Raw genomic sequence first — 16,994 nt, forward strand, 5'->3', positions numbered from 1 at the left:
CTTATTACACAGCGAGAAAGGGTCCCAGCCGAAGGATGTCCCACTGTCGGGGATGAGCAACCGAGTGTGATAATGCGCTGAGTGCAGAGTACAGTATATACGAGATTCCGCCATCAATGGGCCAATTAAAATGAGTGCCCGACGCTCTGGTGTTGGTGGCGAGCATCTTAAAACTAATTAAAACGAAAAACGGCATAACAAGCTGCTCATTAAGCATCCGAGTTCCCTTCGCACCCCGATCTGCGGTTAATTATAGAAGGAAGAAGACGAGCCCTGCTAACGAGCGGCGAAGTGAAGCCAGTGGATATATAGAAGCAGTAGCTAACACCCAACTTTCCAGCGTCGGAGTTCATTAAGCAGCGCCCGGCGTCCATTTAACGATGTCACTTATACGCCCCATTGTCCCCACAACCAAAAAGGAATCAGGAGAAAAACCCCCAGAGCCGAGTGGCCTATCCCCAGTGAACCAGCCATCCAGCTATCCATCCATTCACCCATCGACCACCCAACCCGCCCCACTGAAGGCCACTGCTGCGATGCGTATAAACCGCAAATTGGATGCGATATTAAATCGTCTGTGCCAAAGCGCATATAAATTTTTGTTCAATTTTAAAGAATTTTCCGAGAGCGAGCAGGCGCAGGAGTAAGAGAGAAAGAAACCCGACGAAAGAGAGGGAGCGAGCAGAAGAGCACGGCTATAGTGCGGCTGTCCCCCTCGAACGCTTTGAGTTTTACATAGGAAGTGTCAAGGAGGAAAGCCACAAGGATGCGTTTTTTTCGTTCGAATAATAAAAGAGAAAGAAATGAAAAACGAAGAGTAAATAAGCCAACTAATTAGCAACATAATTACGGCCGCGAAAATATTCAAAAATTCAATTAAGCTGAAGAAAGCACAAAGCATTCATGCATAATTGACTAAGAACAAACCAGGCATGCCAAAAGCAAAGCAAACTCAACACACAACTGGCGAAAATATGAAACAGAAAAACATACAGTACAAAAAAATAAACACAAGAACTGAGAGAAATGTGCAAAAAGTTGAGATCCATTTCGCAAGCACCCAACCGCATAAACAAACAAATTTTGCGCTAAATAATTTGACAATTACTCACATCCTCGGGAGGCGAAGGCTGCATGGATGGCTGGACAGCTGGCTAGCTGTATGGCTGTATTGCTGGCCTTTGTTTCCATCGGGTGGCTATTACAGTTGAGTGAAGAACTATGTAAAACAGGACTCGGGAATCCTCTCCTCTCGCGCTCGCATCCTGCCGCTCTGTGGCTTAGACTTGCGACAGACCATTACATTTGCTAACGAGTGGAAGGCAAATTAAATCATTAGATGCTAGTAGAGATTAGAGCCACGGCGGGGAGGAGCCAATCCACTCAAAGAACCACTCAGCGGTGGGCGTGTAGAGCGCCGCACAGAGAGTCACTCAAAGCGAAAACCACCACCATACCACGAAAACTGCCTCCACCACCACCACCACCACCATAACCAGCACTACCACCAGAAGCGGCAGCAGCAGCAGCATCAGCATTTAGCTGTTGACTTGCCACAGGCACACAACACGGCACATCTGTTGGATTAAGAACTCGGAGAAATCGGAAACAACCCTCATCATTACGCTTCTGGCTCTTGAGCGTGTGAGTCGTCGCGCGCGGATTACGACCAGGATAATCGGACGTCGGACGACGGCAGCAGCGGCAGCATAGGCAGCGTCCACGTCGGATATTGGCATCTCCGGATTCAGTCGATTGGCTGCCCTCAAGGTGACAAGACACGCATCGCGCAGTGAACACTCAGTGAACGCCCAGTGAATCCAAGACAATATACCCAAAGACCCAAAAATGGTCATGTTGCAATCGCCGGCGCAAAAGGCCAGCGATAGTGCGTCAGCCCAAAACACAGCCGTCGGTGGCCTGATGAGTCCCAACTCGAACCCGGACTCGCCCAAGTCCAACACCTCGCCGGATGTGGCGAGTGCGGACAGTGTGGTGTCCGGCACAGGCGGTGGCAGCACTCCGCCAGCGGCCAAGATACCCAAGTTCATCATCAGCGCCAATGGCGCAGCGGTGGCGGGAAAACAGGAGCAGGAGCTGAGGTACTCCCTCGAACGGCTCAAGCAGATGAGCAATGAATCGGGCAGCTTGCTCAGCCGCTTGAGCCCCTTGCAGGAGGACTCCCAGGATAAGGAGAAGCCCAATCACAACAACAACAGCAGTCTAACTAACCACAATGCAAACAGCAATACACGTCGCTCGCAATCCCCTCAAGCTTCGGTGGGATCCGTAAGCTTCTCCTCGCCAGCACAGCAGCGAAAGCTCCTAGAACTGAATGCCGTGCGCCACTTGGCAAGGCCGGAGCCACTGCAGCATCCACATGCGGCCCTGCTGCAGCAGCATCCCCACTTGCTGCAGAACCCGCAGTTCCTGGCCGCCGCCCAGCAGCACATGCACCACCATCAGCATCAGCATCACCAGCACCCAGCACATCCGCATTCGCATCAGCATCCGCATCCACATCCTCATCCGCATCCCCATCCGCATCCGTCGGCGGTCTTCCATTTGAGGGCTCCCAGCAGCAGCAGCACCGCCCCACCCTCGCCGGCCACCTCGCCCCTGTCGCCGCCCACATCCCCGGCCATGCATTCCGACCAGCAGATGAGTCCACCCATCGCTCCACCCCAAAATCCGCCACATTCCTCGCAGCCACCACAGCAGCAGCAGGTTGCCGCACCATCGGACATGGATCTCGAGCGGATCAAGCTGGTGGCTGCGGTGGCAGCCCGCACCACCCAAGCTTCCAGCACTTCCGCCTTGGCGTCCGCCTCGAACTCTGTGTCCAACGCCAGCACCTCCATCTCCAACTCCAGCTCCGGCTCGCCCAGCGGACGCGACTTGAGCGACTACGGATTCCGAATACAGCTGGGCGGCCTGGCGGCGGCGGCAGCTGCAGCGGCGGCCACCTCGCGTCAAATTGCAGCAGCCACATACGCGAGGAGCGACACCAGCGAGGAGCTCAACGTCGATGGCAACGACGAGAACAGCAACGATGGATCGCACAGCACGCCGTCGGTAAGATAACTAGATTCAAAGTGCAAGGGATTTTGGAAAATCATATAGAAAGAGTTTAGATAAAGTGCAAATTATACAACATGTATTTATGAGAATTCTAGTTCAAACATTAAGTTTGTTAGTGAAAATTTGAAAACATAAATATCAAATTTATTATTAATGTTGAAATTTATTGCCCATCCAGTTGGCAGCCTTTATTAGCGTTGGCTTATACAAATTGATTTTATGTTCTGCTCAATTAGTTTTTTTTATTAGATTTTGCGTTCGTGTAATTAACCCAATTAACACTTGGTCGAGAAAACATGCCAAAAATTAACCTTTTTGTACTTTTATAACTTGATTTTGAGATTTCAATTTTGGTTTTAAACTTATGGTAAGTTGAGGATTTTGATTTCTATCTGGAGATTTTTATTTACAAGTGGTATATTTTTCCAAGCATATTAATTTTCATTTAACTAAATTATATCATCTGGAACAACTAAGATACAGAAATTTTAAGTACATGGCCAGTCGACGATCAAGATATTTCTTTAAACACTCAATTTAAAAAAATTCCAAGAAAAGGTAACTGGTTCTTAATTAAAGCTGTTATCAAAATAATTACTTGACCCAGTTTTACAAAATAACATCTTTACAAGTTCGAAAATGCAAAACAGTGTTCGTTTTTGAGATCAGTTTGGCCTTTAAACGTAGCGTTTATTCAACGCAAAATGGTTAACATTGCTTGCAAATAAAGAGTTCATTATCAATCATTATCATGCAATCAGTTCATTACTTAATTCTATATGTCTACTTACCCTATATCCTTGTAGGTCTGCCCAGTGGATCTGACGCGATCGGTGAACAGCAGTGCCGCGCCGAATCCGAGTTCGGCCTCCACGAGTGCCTCCAGTGAGCGAGATGCGGCCACCAAGCGGCTGGCCTTCTCCGTGGAGAACATCCTGGATCCGAACAAGTTCACGGGCAACAAGCTGCCAAGTGGTCCTTTCGGCCATCCCAGGCAGTGGAGCTACGAGAGGGACGAGGAAATGCAGGAGCGTTTGGATGACGATCAGAGCGAGGATATGTCTGGTGAGTAGGGATATTCATTTCTCAACTGACTTAGACCCCGGCCCCACACCCTATGAGTCCGCAATCACTTTGATGGTTAGCTGTCTGATTTGATTGAAATCGGGGGAAATTCAGGACACGCCAACCGGGCACGTTCCCCCGAGTGTCTCTGTGCAACACTCCGTGCTCGAGTACACGGGCAGTGAAAGGGATGGGCAGGACACCTGCAAACAGCTCGACTTCCCATCCGCATATTCTGTTTTTTCTGTGCCCGGGATTCCTGTGGGTGGTTGAAGGCGCATGTTATATTTATACTGCTGCTTGTATCGTTTTTGGGTATGTTTTGATTTTGAATTTGGCTTTCTGTTTTGCCAGCAGCACCCTCGAAAGCTGGGACTCTGCCATTTCGAAGTCCCTGGGATTTTTCGTGTTGCCTGCTTTCCGGCGCAAGTCACGTACATATGTAGGTGCGGGTGTGTTGGTGCTTGGGTGCTGTGTTTATGTTGGCCATGAAAGCATTTATATTTTGCGTATATTCAATGGCAAACAAATGCGCAAATGCCAGAGCAACCAAAAAACAAAAAAAAAAAGGATCTCCAATTTGGGAGGCTGGCACTCTTCGTTTTTCCAACGCAAACTTGTTTAGACCGAAAAAGCTGCACTCATATCCAATAAGGATTTTCAATAGAATTGCTTTTAATTGATTGATTGATGTTTTAATTGGGGAAAAGCCATTGCCAGCTGCGAAGCTAAATTTCCGTTTTTCACTCTCTGTTTTCCCCCTACCAACTGTTTGTCTTGCTGCGGATCAGGTTTCGGGTTCCCAATGATTTTTTCGATGCCTTTGCTGCCTTTTTTCCTTCGATGGCTGGCTAAAATTTTGCTGAAAATTAATTGATTTTCATGCTTGGCTCGTTGCAAAGAAATTGCTCAAATAAAAATTTGCAAATTTGATTGAAGTTGTTGTGGGCGGGGGGCATGGCGATACCATCGCTAAGCCGCTGGCCAAAGCTCCAAAAAAAAATAGGAAAAATAAGGTAAATGCTTATGGGGTTTTGGCTGATGGAGCTTAAGTTTAAGTTCTGCGTGGTTTCTTTGAACGCTGCTCATGGTCTGATTATGAATCGAGTAGAACTAATTGGCAAGTGGGTATTGATTAAACGGGTAATGACAATACTATTATCTCGTTTGGGGAATGAGAATAAAAGATATTTTCTGACTATCCATCATTCGGAATGCTTTACTGAGGAAAATATTCATTCAAACTTTATTCACGTAGTGTATCACGATAGTGGCTCAGGTACCTATTATTAATTTTTTTTGAAATCGAATAGATAAGCAAGCATATACTGCTAAGCAGAGAATCTGTTTTCAAGAGTGGTTCACAAGGCCTAAATAATTAAAAAATATAATGTTTTCCCTTTTTCCCTTAAATAAAAGTATCTCAGAAGGCTTACCAACATTTGATAGAGTTAATTATAGTTGAATATATACGTACTATTCCTTTAGTATAATGAATAAGAGCAAATACACCTTTTTTAGCATTTTACCATTAAGTATTTTTTTAAGTCGGTAAAAATACTCGAGGTTGGACTGTATTTCGATCGGCCGCAATAACCCATTCTCTTTGGTCTCTTTGAAGCTCTTGTATTTGTGTTTATCCAAGAAGCAATGTTCAATTTATATTGCCAATTAATTAACCTGTTTTAAGCCGCCGCACTACGACTGCTCTTAATGGGCAATTCGTTAAGCGCTTATGTAGAAAATTATAAACACGGAAAATGGCGTTTCGCTGGCCACGGTGGAATGACCATTCACATCGACATTCACATCAACACTCCCAGGCACATTCACATCCACTTCATTATCAACGACACATTATCGGCCATTTCCGACAGTCGGCTTTGCTGTTTGCGCATTTGTGTTTGTGTTAATAAAACACAATTAACTTCATCAATGGCGGGCGAGGGCTGCGAACATAACTGCTAATAAAACCGACTCAATGGCCGCGCCAACGACCCCATGAAAGGGTGTTGGGATGTCGATGTGGATGTGTGGGTGTAGGTGGGCTTGGATGTGCAGTGGAGTGGTGGAGAGCACTGAAATGGAGGCAGACAGTCGACAGTCAGCCGGGGCAACTTTGCCACGATAATGATGTTGGAAATGATTATGTTGCTGCCAGTTTACAGCAACCCCAAGGCAGGATACACACACACACACAGACAGAAGACCTATAGACAGACAGTCGGGTATGTGTGTGCATCACGCATACGCACTGTTTGCCGGCTGGCATTCAACGATTGTTGCTTGGTGTTGCTGTAGTCATTAATTAGCAAGGTACTTAATTACCGCACATTCATTAGGCGCTTCAATGGAGCTGTCGCACACACACACACACACTCAGACAGCGAGAGATTCAAAGCTCCACCCCCAACCCCCTTCCTTTCGATCTTGTGGGAGGAGGTGTTAATGCCTTCGCTTCGGTTTAGATTAGCGTAATTATGCGACCCTTTGTCATTGCGACTAATTAGATTTTACGTCACCAGGACACTCGCTCCTTGCGCTCCTTTCCCTCCTTAACTTGGCGCATCTGCAGCTGGTTAATAATTTACAAATATTACGCATACGCCGGGACTAACTGCAATTCTCGAAGGAGCCATTCATTGCGTTTCAGGCGCAGCAATTTGCATTTCATTTAAATTGCAAAACGTAAAACTAACAACACGAGCTAGGCACATTTGCAACAATAAAGCCACATATTGTCTGCATAATCCAGATAGCCAGAAAAGCAACTGAAATGCGCCCCAAAAGTCATATGAAAAAACAAGCGATAACCGGTCTGAGGTGGGGAAAGGGGCGGCAAAATCCGGGGGTGGCCGACATTTAAATGTGGGCGGTACAGGGATGGAGGTTGGAGCACAAACACACAGGCCGAGCAACCAACCCCGAAACAAAAATGTAAAATGGCTGCGAAAAACTTTTATTCTTTTTCAGCACTCAATTTGGCGCTCTCTCTTTCTGTCTCTCTCTCGTTAGCTCTCTTCTCTCGCGTGTGCTTTTATGGGCGACAGGACTCGTGGGATTCTTGTGTTTGTATCCGTGTCTGTGTGCCTATGTGTGTGTGTGTAATGCCGAGCTCCATTTCGCCTTCTTGCAGTTGCCGTAAAGTCAAGTTAAGCGACAATTTCCAGAGCCAGAGAGCTCGGCCCGGTTTTACGAGTATATCCGTCCATCAGCCACTCATTTATTATTTTATGAAAATGGCAAAATGAGACGACAAATGCTCCCCGGGGTCGCATTGGCCAGGCGGATGCGATTACAATGATTGCCCCGGCACAAAGAACTTCAAATTTATAAGCCATTTCCAGCAAGCCCCTGTGTGTGTGGGCTAAATTATGCGACAGTTTGTGGTAATTAACACTCGGATTTCATAATTAAGTTTAAATTGTATGTTGTAATTTCAGCTACCCACTGTCCTTTGGAAATTTCACTCCCCATCATGTGAGCCTCTCGTTTTCAGCCTCCTTGTCTCCGCAATATCATCAACATTGCTTATGAAGGACTTTCGTCATAATTATAATTAACAGCAGCCATTTTGTTAATGGCAGACACCAGACAGATAAGAATTTCGTAATGATTCTTGCCTTTATGGCAGTTTACATTATGCGTTAAATATTTAAGGCAGTTGAATCGATTTTATTGAGAAATGTGCTTTTAAACGAGGTGTATTTTTTTGAAGGGAGTGAATTATAAGAGTATAATTTATAATTTATAATTTATAATTATAGTTAAGCAACAATAACCCATTATGTTTGAATGTATCTAGAATGCAAGTGCATTAAGCATCCTATGTACCAAGACATTAAATGAAATTAAAGCCCGTTCTTATTTTATGCTTGATTTTATAAAGGCAAATTTCCCTCCACATAATATTCAGATTACCCTACGCAAATATGCATAATCCTTTCAGTTTAATTAAACGTCAGCACAAATATTGAACTGCGTCCGACCGGCTTTCCCCATTTTCCCCCACTTGACTGCTAGACATCACGCATACGCCACGTTGCAGCTCTCAGTTGAATGGTCAGCGTAATTAGGCGCCCTGGATCGCCCAGCAAAATTGCGGTTGCAACGCTTATTAGCAGAGCTGGCTTTTCCGCCGCCCCTCCCGACTTCCCCGACATTTTCGACTGCCCTTTGAACTTTCCTCATTTGTTTGGCAGCGCATTAAGCGCGTCTGCCTGTCTGTCTGTCGATTTTCACCGTTGGTTTTCGTGGCTGTTAATTCAATTGACTCAAACCAATTGTGGTCAGAGCCAGTCGTCGACTCGAATCGGTTAGATATTGATGGGGCTGGCGGGCATCTAATGTGCCATTAATGCATATCAAAGTGCCTGCAAACACTCCACAGCCCATTACCGGCGGTAAATGGTAGTGTGCCCACTCTGCGGATGTCTCGAAATTCGTTAAATATTAAATGAAGCGTTCACGTTAATTTTCGGTTTAATTGCCGGCCAGTCTGCGGTGCACTCTTAGGCGCACTCGCCACTCTGCGCCCTCTAATTTCATGCAAACACGGCCAATCATGTTGGCCAATTAACAGGGCCAACGCGAGCATCCTTGACGGAGGGTTGACACTTTTGCCGACCCTTTTTTCGCCCGGCTGAATCGATTCCGCAGCTTTGAAAGGGGTTCACCGCAAAATTGCCCTACGCCCCCGCAAAAGAAATTTGTTAACAAGCAAAGTTCTTAGCGGCTTACAATATTTTCGGTTACCGAATTTGGCTTACTATTGCATAATATGACGCAATCAGAGTGTCAAAGAGGCAATGCCGTAATTGGTAACTGATATTTCGCTGAAAGGCACACCCACGTACACAGTTCCCCAGTTGGCCAGTTGGTGAGCTGCCTTAATTGAATTTTGATTGTCGAATCATGGCAATCAAAGGGGCCAGACACTCCGCCCTCGGAAAAATTGCGGACTGGTCATCCGGCAGTCACATGTGCGCCAACATGTGCCGAAAAATTCCAATTAATCGAACAATGATGCGGTGGCCGAGGTGATTGATTTCCGTTTGCCAATCCCCCAGGACATGGCCATTTGCCTGTGATGGATGGCCCTAGCCTGTTGACTTATGCAAAAAGAGAGACACGCAGAACTTATCAACCCAAATCTCCTCTTTTTTTTTGTCTTGCAGCCCAGGATCTGAATGACATGGATCAGGACGATATGTGCGACGATGGCAGCGATATCGACGATCCCAGCAGCGAGACGGACTCCAAAAAGGGAGGCAGTCGTAATGGGGATGGAAAGTCCGGCGGAGGCGGCGGCGGAGGCGGTTCAAAGCCTCGACGCGCTCGCACCGCCTTCACGTACGAGCAACTAGTTTCCCTGGAGAACAAGTTCAAGACCACCAGATATCTCAGCGTCTGCGAGCGACTGAACTTGGCCCTCAGCTTGAGCCTGACGGAGACGCAGGTGAGCAATGATTAAGTACTTTATTGAAAAGGATCAAAATCTAGAAAAGTTAGGTACTCGTATAGTTAGCCAAATGTTGGTTAAAGCAAACAGGAAAGCAGTTCTATGAAAACAGCTATTCAATTTTAATAATTCAGTAATTGAGTTAAAATATATATATTTTATTTTGAGTGACTAAATCTAAGGAATAAACTTTCCTGTTCAACAACATGGAAATTTATTTATGCAAAAGCTAAGACTAGAGTAGATTATAGAATTAACTAAGTACGCAGTATGAAATGAATCCTTTTTTAACAATGCCATTTGCCATCATCCTTTTCCAGGTTAAAATCTGGTTCCAGAACCGCCGCACCAAGTGGAAGAAGCAGAACCCCGGCATGGACGTCAACTCCCCCACCATCCCCCCGCCCGGCGGCGGCTCCTTCGGACCGGGCGCGTATGCCAGTGGACTCCTGTACTCGCACGCGGTGCCCTATCCGCCGTACGGTCCCTACTTCCACCCCCTGGGCGCCCACCATCTCAGCCACTCGCACTCATAAAATTGCAAGATGCAACAGCGATTGTTGCAACTGTTCGAAAAGCGAGGACGGGCGGAGGCAGGAGGGGCAGGTCCTGCGGCCGGAGGTGGATCGGTGGATCCCAAGGATAAACTGTAAATGTCAAACTGCTTTAAGTGTGTGTTTAGTGTTCGGCCAGAGATTTCCTTTGTTACTTCGATTCTTTCGATTACCCGCTGTATATAGTTTTTGTAAAATATACTTACTATGCTAGTGCTTAGAACCTCGAATGCCATATCTAGATTTAAATTATACAATTACCTGTAGCGTTTAAGTGGCAAGCAAAATCAAAAGGAGCAAACGAAAAGTTGCATAAATGTCAAGTGAAAAATAAACATTTTGAAAACTACCCAGAACGATGTGCATATATGTTTACTCAAATATCGGATGATCGCCTTTGGGGGATGCGAGGACACAATAGCGATGTTGGTGCTGCAGTATGGCTGTGCACGAGTGTGTGTTTGTATCGTGTGAAATGGCAGGACAACAATGCTAAGTCAAGTGTAAAATTTTAAATTTGCTTCTCATTTGCCATCAGGGGCTCAGGCGGCACTCAGATACCCAGACACTCACACCCGGCCACTCAATTATGTGGCAAACGGATGCGAATACGAAATTTCTTAATCCGCTTTGGGTGACACAATGCTCCTGGCCGCCGCCGGCCGTCTGTCTCTCTCTGGCTGGATATATCTTCCTGTTCCGGTGAAGTCGGGCGGCGAGGTTGTCAAAACAGTGACAAGCAAATGAATAAATTCACGCGCACACACCTCCGGCCCATTGATATTATAATCGCCTCAGGGAGTGTGCGTGTATGAGTGTTTTGCGTGTGTTCGGGCCAAGATGCGTATAATTGAAACAGAAATCGAGAAATCCATGCATGACCGGTCATTTGGGCCCGGATTGACTGCGCCTGCCACTGACATCGGAACCCAAACGCAAACAGAGCGAGTGGATCAGGTAAAATCCGTTTATATCTATTACCACCGGACTCACTCTGTTTTTTTGAGCGGGTGCATTTTGAATTATTTCGGTTTCATGCCGTGCCGCCGCGTTCTTTCATTTTCGCCTAAATAATTTATTAACAATTTTTGCTTTTACAATTGTTTAAAGCTTTGCTTAAGTACTTTGCAATTAGTCGCCCAAATCCTGTTTGCACCGCACGCCCACACATGCACGTATCCTTCGCAAGGACGCGCGTGTGTCGGTGTGCGGTAATTTCTGTAAATGTAAGTCGCTAAATTATTCAGCTGCAGACATGTGAGCAAATTGAAACAGCAGCGAGCGGGGCGGGTGGGGTCTGTTTAATTTGCATAAAATTAATGCTTATTTTAGTTGCACACACTTCATCCCGAAAACTTTTAGCGGAGGAGAGAGCGAAATGGGGACACGAATCCAGTGTGCATTAGCATTCTCTTGGGGGTTTCTAAAACAACAATCAAATCTGCATCCCATAACTTACTGTATTTCAAATTTCCAATTAACGTTCAACACAAAACCAGCAACGAAAACAAATTTTAGCAAGATGAAGCAGTGATTAAATAGTATCAAGGCATCTATTTTTTTTTTTTTTTTTGGATGTATTAATTTAAAACTGTCCTTCGCGGACAATCATTAAATTTGATGACTAAACTTAACGGTAGAGAATTAATTGATTACATAAATTGTTGCGAAACTATCTATGAATACCAAAGAACAAAACCTTATGATAAATTATATAAAAGCCGGCAAGTATATATTACCAAATAATTGGCTAATACAGAAATATAACGAGGGTAAATCTTTATTCTCAGAAACTGCAGAAAACTTCAGAAAAAGCTTATTCCAGGTAGCTTTAAAACTAGCAGATTATTTTGAGCAGAAACTGACGGATGGGTGGTAGATGGATGTGGCTTTATCTTTGAAACTTTAAAATCTACGAGTAGAATGAACAGCTAATCATGCCGGTTCCATAGACATAGACGCAGCCCAATTTGTTCACTGATGTTGCCACGCCCACTCAAACGCCGACAGACCGCCCGCAAACCGCCCACAACTACCACGCACATAATTTTGAAAATTTTCCATATTTTTTTATTTTATTATTTTCCTAGTTGACTAATTCTATCAATTTGCTAAAAAAATTTGAAATTCCTTGTTCGCAATGATAGTATCCTCGACTTGGCGCAAGGGTCTTTTTGTTTACGATATCTCCACCGACATATGGACTCCGCGAAATTGAGTTCAAGAATAGGTAAGTAATAGGAATAAAGAATGTCGCTTCAAAAAATCTTTTTCCTTATCAAATTGATGGCAATTCTATCGAGCCCAAAGAAAGTTGAACATTTGTCTATAGACAATTTTTTTAAATATTTAATAAGCATCGAAACGCTAATATCCTTTGTAATAGCTTTAGCAAATTTCGCTACGTAAGCCACGTAAAATAAATGCTTCTGTTCCAGTTCGTTCGCAATCCAGATCTTCACAAACGATTCAACTTAGTTTGTGGGAAATAAGATATAACTTTAAACATAGCTTCCTAAGCCCTAATACGATTTGAAATTTATACGCTGGGGGTGTAAATTAGGCCTGACAAAAACGCCTCGCAAATCAGTGAAACGATAAATTAACGCCGGGTCGGCTGGCCTTAAGCTACCCTTAACGAGGCCCAAATGCCTCCAAACGCAAATCCAAGACAATTGCTTTTCAATCCGGAGTCCGCAGTCCGGAGTCTCTAGTGTCGCAGCCAGCGGATGGAAGTTGTGGAACTTTCGGTGTCACTCTCCGAAGATTTTCCGCAGAATCAAAACACGACACTCACACAATTAAGTCGTTTTCCCCGCCCGCTCATTTCCCATTAATCTCCGAGCTGCGTTTCCCGTGAATTTGAGTTTGAATTCGATTTTGATTTCGAGCAGTGTGTTGTGAGCTTCTAGTTGAGTTCTTTCTAGTTCTTTTTTTTTGTTCACGCTTTTCAGAAGGGCCTTCTTACGCGCCTGAATTGCTCCAGATTACGCATACATCACATCCTCGTCCTCGTCCTTCAAGTGGGTATGTGCCCAAGTTGCGTTGGTGTGAGCAGCGTTTAATCTGCACCATTGACTTCTCTCCTCTGGAGAAAACCCACTGCTCCTCGCTGCCGCGGAGAAACCATCCCCTTGGCTGGTCGCTTGGGTGGGTGCTAGTAAATTTTATGCGAATATTTAGTTTGCCCTCGTTATCGGCGCGGCTTTATCGAAACTTATTGTGTTTGTTTAATTGAATTTGGATTGCTGCGACAATTTCGCGACTGAGTGCGCTCCAAAAACTCTGCCGGAGCGTAGATAAATAGGGATCCGGCAAACTACTCCTCCGCCGCCGAGTCTCTCTGTCTAATTGGGAGTGGTAGATAAAGTTGCGACTTAGTTTAGTTCATTTAGTCCGCCATTCGCTGGCGCTGGCGCATCCATCTGTTTCTCCTGCTGCAATTAAAATTTAATAAGTGCGGCACGCCCTCCAAAAAAAAGCACCCTACATACTATGTATACATATGCGGCTCATATAAATTATGGCCTGAAGTTGACATAAACAAGCTCCCAAGAGTCCTTTTGCCAAAGTTATATGACAGATTTGCGCAGAGCGTTTTGATGAAGCTCGGGTCGGATGGGCGGATGGCTGGATGGCTGGATGGCTGGATGGTCGGATGGTCGGACTGGTGCAAGGACGAAGGGCCGGAAACGCTAAAGTGTCACCAGGGAGCGGATGGGTGGGTGGCTGGGCGCTCGGCTGGCACATGTGTCTTCAGTCACAATCGCCAGGGGGTGGGTTCCGTCGAGCCCTTTGTTGTTTTCCGGGCGAATCACATTTTGATGATTGTCAATGTGACTTTAATGCCATCTCTCAACTCCAGGGCTCAACTCCGGGGCCCCGTCCTCCTTCTCCCGGGGCACGTGCAAAAGGGCTGTCCCAGAGACACTGATCGTAATGCTGACATCTGTGGATTAAATTGCAATTTGTGCTCATGTAATATTGAAGCCCAGTGCTCTGCTGTAAGTGTAACGCGTTTTCTCCCATTGTTTGCGCGAACTTAACTGGTTCGGTTTGTGTTCCCCATTTTGACGGGCTATTAATATTTGAAATTGCGCATGGGCAATAAAATTGTAAAAAACCGCCTTTGTGCTGAAAGTTATTCCTGATGTTTTTATGGTCGATTAGAGGTGGAGGTTTAAATAAGGCAAGTTCCATATTTAAAAAGTGCAACAATTCAAAGCCAGAGACTTGAGGTGATATTCGATATCGATTTTGCAGTTGCGCTGGAAAAATGAATTCAATGTTATAAAGCCTGAAAATATTTCATAATTACATAGATACATAGGTAAAGTATACGAATCACATATCATATATACATATGTATCCATTGAGCACCTATAGAAATGCGATCGTCGAATCTTTGTACTATACATATTCATGTTTTGAAATCAACCCCCTTATAGTCCTTGTTTAGTTGGTATGTTCGAATCACCATACAAGGGTTATTCATAACATCAAACTTTTGATTTCCCATAGATAAGATATAATGCTGATTCCCACATTTCCGCTGGCCAATTGAGTGGCCAATAGATTGGCATTTAGGCGTCGCACGCGCCACCAATTCATCATCGTCGCGATCAGACTCACCTGTCAGCCGGAATGATGACGGCGTTCCACTCTGAAGGGCGTCGCGAATCCAGCCAAATTGGACGTGTGCCCGGCTTGGCCCGTCTGCCCGAATAATTCGCAGTTAATTTCCCGGCAAGCGTGGCGAAATGAGGCACAAAGCCCGGCAATTTCGAGACGCGACTACGGGCCTTTTCGCCGATTTTATTTGGTGAGAAAACATTTACGCACTAATTTCTGGGCATTGACTGGGCCACCGGTACTCCTCCTCCTGCGCCTGCTTCCTTGCCCATTAGCCCTGTGACCAGAAACCAGTTGCATGCCAATTGGTTTGCAATTTGCCGCGCTTAGCAGGGGGCGGGGTGGGTGGTGCCTGGTGGCCGGGGGAAATGCTCACTAGTGTGTGGCCATGGGTGGCAGTGGGTGGCTGTGGGTGGCAGCGGCCTTTACGGGGTTGGCCGCAAATAGCGCACGCGTAGCTGCCCGACGCGTGGCTCAATTACGCGGTTAAATGCATTCAAATTGAGTTGTTTATACTGCGGGCGTGTGTTCGGGCTCGGTCATTTGGGGATCGCTCTGTTCCGGAGTCAGAACTGTCCAATTGGCTTTTACTTAGCCAAAGTTAACTATAGACTGAGTCTGAGTCATATTAACCAAGATGCGAAAATTTAGCTAGTAAATAACCATTACATTTCAAGGCCATAAACTTCCGATAAGTACATAACGTTATGATTTACTTCACTTGTGAAATGATTAGTCTGTTGCTAGTATATAATATTATGGCAACTGGGGGGTAATAAAAACTAAACTTTTTATAATTTTTACAAATAAGTAAGTATCTGTTTTCGGCAGTACCTTGGCTTAGCTACTTTTGGTACCTCATCTTTGGTAGAATGCTCTGGCTCTGCATACTTATGTGGACGCCGTTGGCAAATCAGTTCCGTTACAGTTGTTGCCATTGTTTGAGCCCGCAAACGCCACGCGGCCGAAGAGCATTGTTCACGGGTTTTGGGCAAGTGTTGGGCCAGGGCCACGCTTTAACCCACCAGTGTCAGTGGCAAACATAAAACTATCAGCATTCCGAGTGGCCAGAAGTTGCCACCAGCTGGTTGATTATTTATGTCATTGCTACCCTTTAGCCGGGCTTTCTTGCGAAATCCGCTTAAGTGTGACATTACAGGCGAAAGCAAACAAAGCCGGCACATAATTAAGGGAGCTGCCGCCAACTTTGCGGGCAAAGGACTCGCCCATGTTTATAAGAACCCCAAACAGAAAGAGCACTGTGCAGAAAGATTTAGTTTAGTTAGGAGAATGTACATGTAGTATAAAGTTACGTTGTAAATTTGTACTTTGTGACTAAAGTTGTAGTTTACTTCTCACTGAATGTGATTATTAATATAGTAATAGCTTTTTGCTTATAAGTAATCAAGTATTCAAGAATACTAACTTCAACTTAATGACCAACATATATAAACATATTTAAGGATGTGATATTAGATGATAAAGGTAATTTTAAAGGTAATTTTAAAGGTATTTTCACATTAATCTGTCGCATAATCTATAAAAAGATTTCAGGTCACATAGAGCAAAATGGATAATAGATTTGTATTAACAGCTACCTAGTAGTTTTCCATATAAGCATTAAAACTGGCTTAAACAACTAATCCCTTTCATATTTTCTTTCTGTGCACTGGAAGATAAAGGAAGACAGAACCTCCTGGCAGACAACAAACTACAGCAATTATAATACGCGAATTGCGGCGGAACTAAGCAGCCACAAAGGAGCGGAAAGTATCTTTTGATGTTGCGTTTACAAGGATTAATTTATTTGCATTTGCCCTGAGCAAGTGTCCCCGTCATCCTGTTGACTTTCCAGCAGTCCTGGGCCCCATCAGGCTGCGCAATCTTCCATCAATTTATTTAATTTATTCGTTATATCCGACTGACTACGGGAACATGGAACTCAATTACCGGGCCACCTCTCAGATTGCTGGTAATTCACCTTTTCTGCCAAGTCGGTTTCATTTGTTGCGCTAGATTTTTCTCAATCACATACGGGCCGGAGCGAATCCCCCGGGGGATTCGCAGGACAAACTAGTCCAGACACATCTGCGGTGGCTCGGGCTCCCAAATAAACTTGGCTAACAAAGAGGACATTTGCAAATGGCTTTGGTTTGCTGCCTTGCCGGCCGTAATGAGCAGATTTGTTTTAATAAGGAGGA

General features: G+C 45.1%; 1 protein-coding gene across 1 annotated transcript; it reads left to right on the forward strand.

Annotated features, from left to right (window-relative positions):
* The first annotated feature begins 1,609 nt into the window (after positions 1-1,609).
* On the forward strand, positions 1,610-10,477 carry LOC117143481 (homeobox protein slou). Its single transcript, XM_033308193.1, has 4 exons — positions 1,610-3,075; positions 3,888-4,146; positions 9,324-9,604; positions 9,928-10,477. The coding sequence occupies exons 1-4, from the start codon at positions 1,849-1,851 to the stop codon at positions 10,141-10,143; spliced, it is 1,983 nt and encodes a 660-aa protein (XP_033164084.1). The 5' UTR covers positions 1,610-1,848; the 3' UTR covers positions 10,144-10,477.
* The last annotated feature ends 6,517 nt before the right edge of the window (positions 10,478-16,994 follow it).

Source organism: Drosophila mauritiana, chromosome 3R (genome assembly GCF_004382145.1).
Source record: "Drosophila mauritiana strain mau12 chromosome 3R, ASM438214v1, whole genome shotgun sequence".
Classification (NCBI taxonomy): domain Eukaryota; kingdom Metazoa; phylum Arthropoda; class Insecta; order Diptera; family Drosophilidae; genus Drosophila; species Drosophila mauritiana.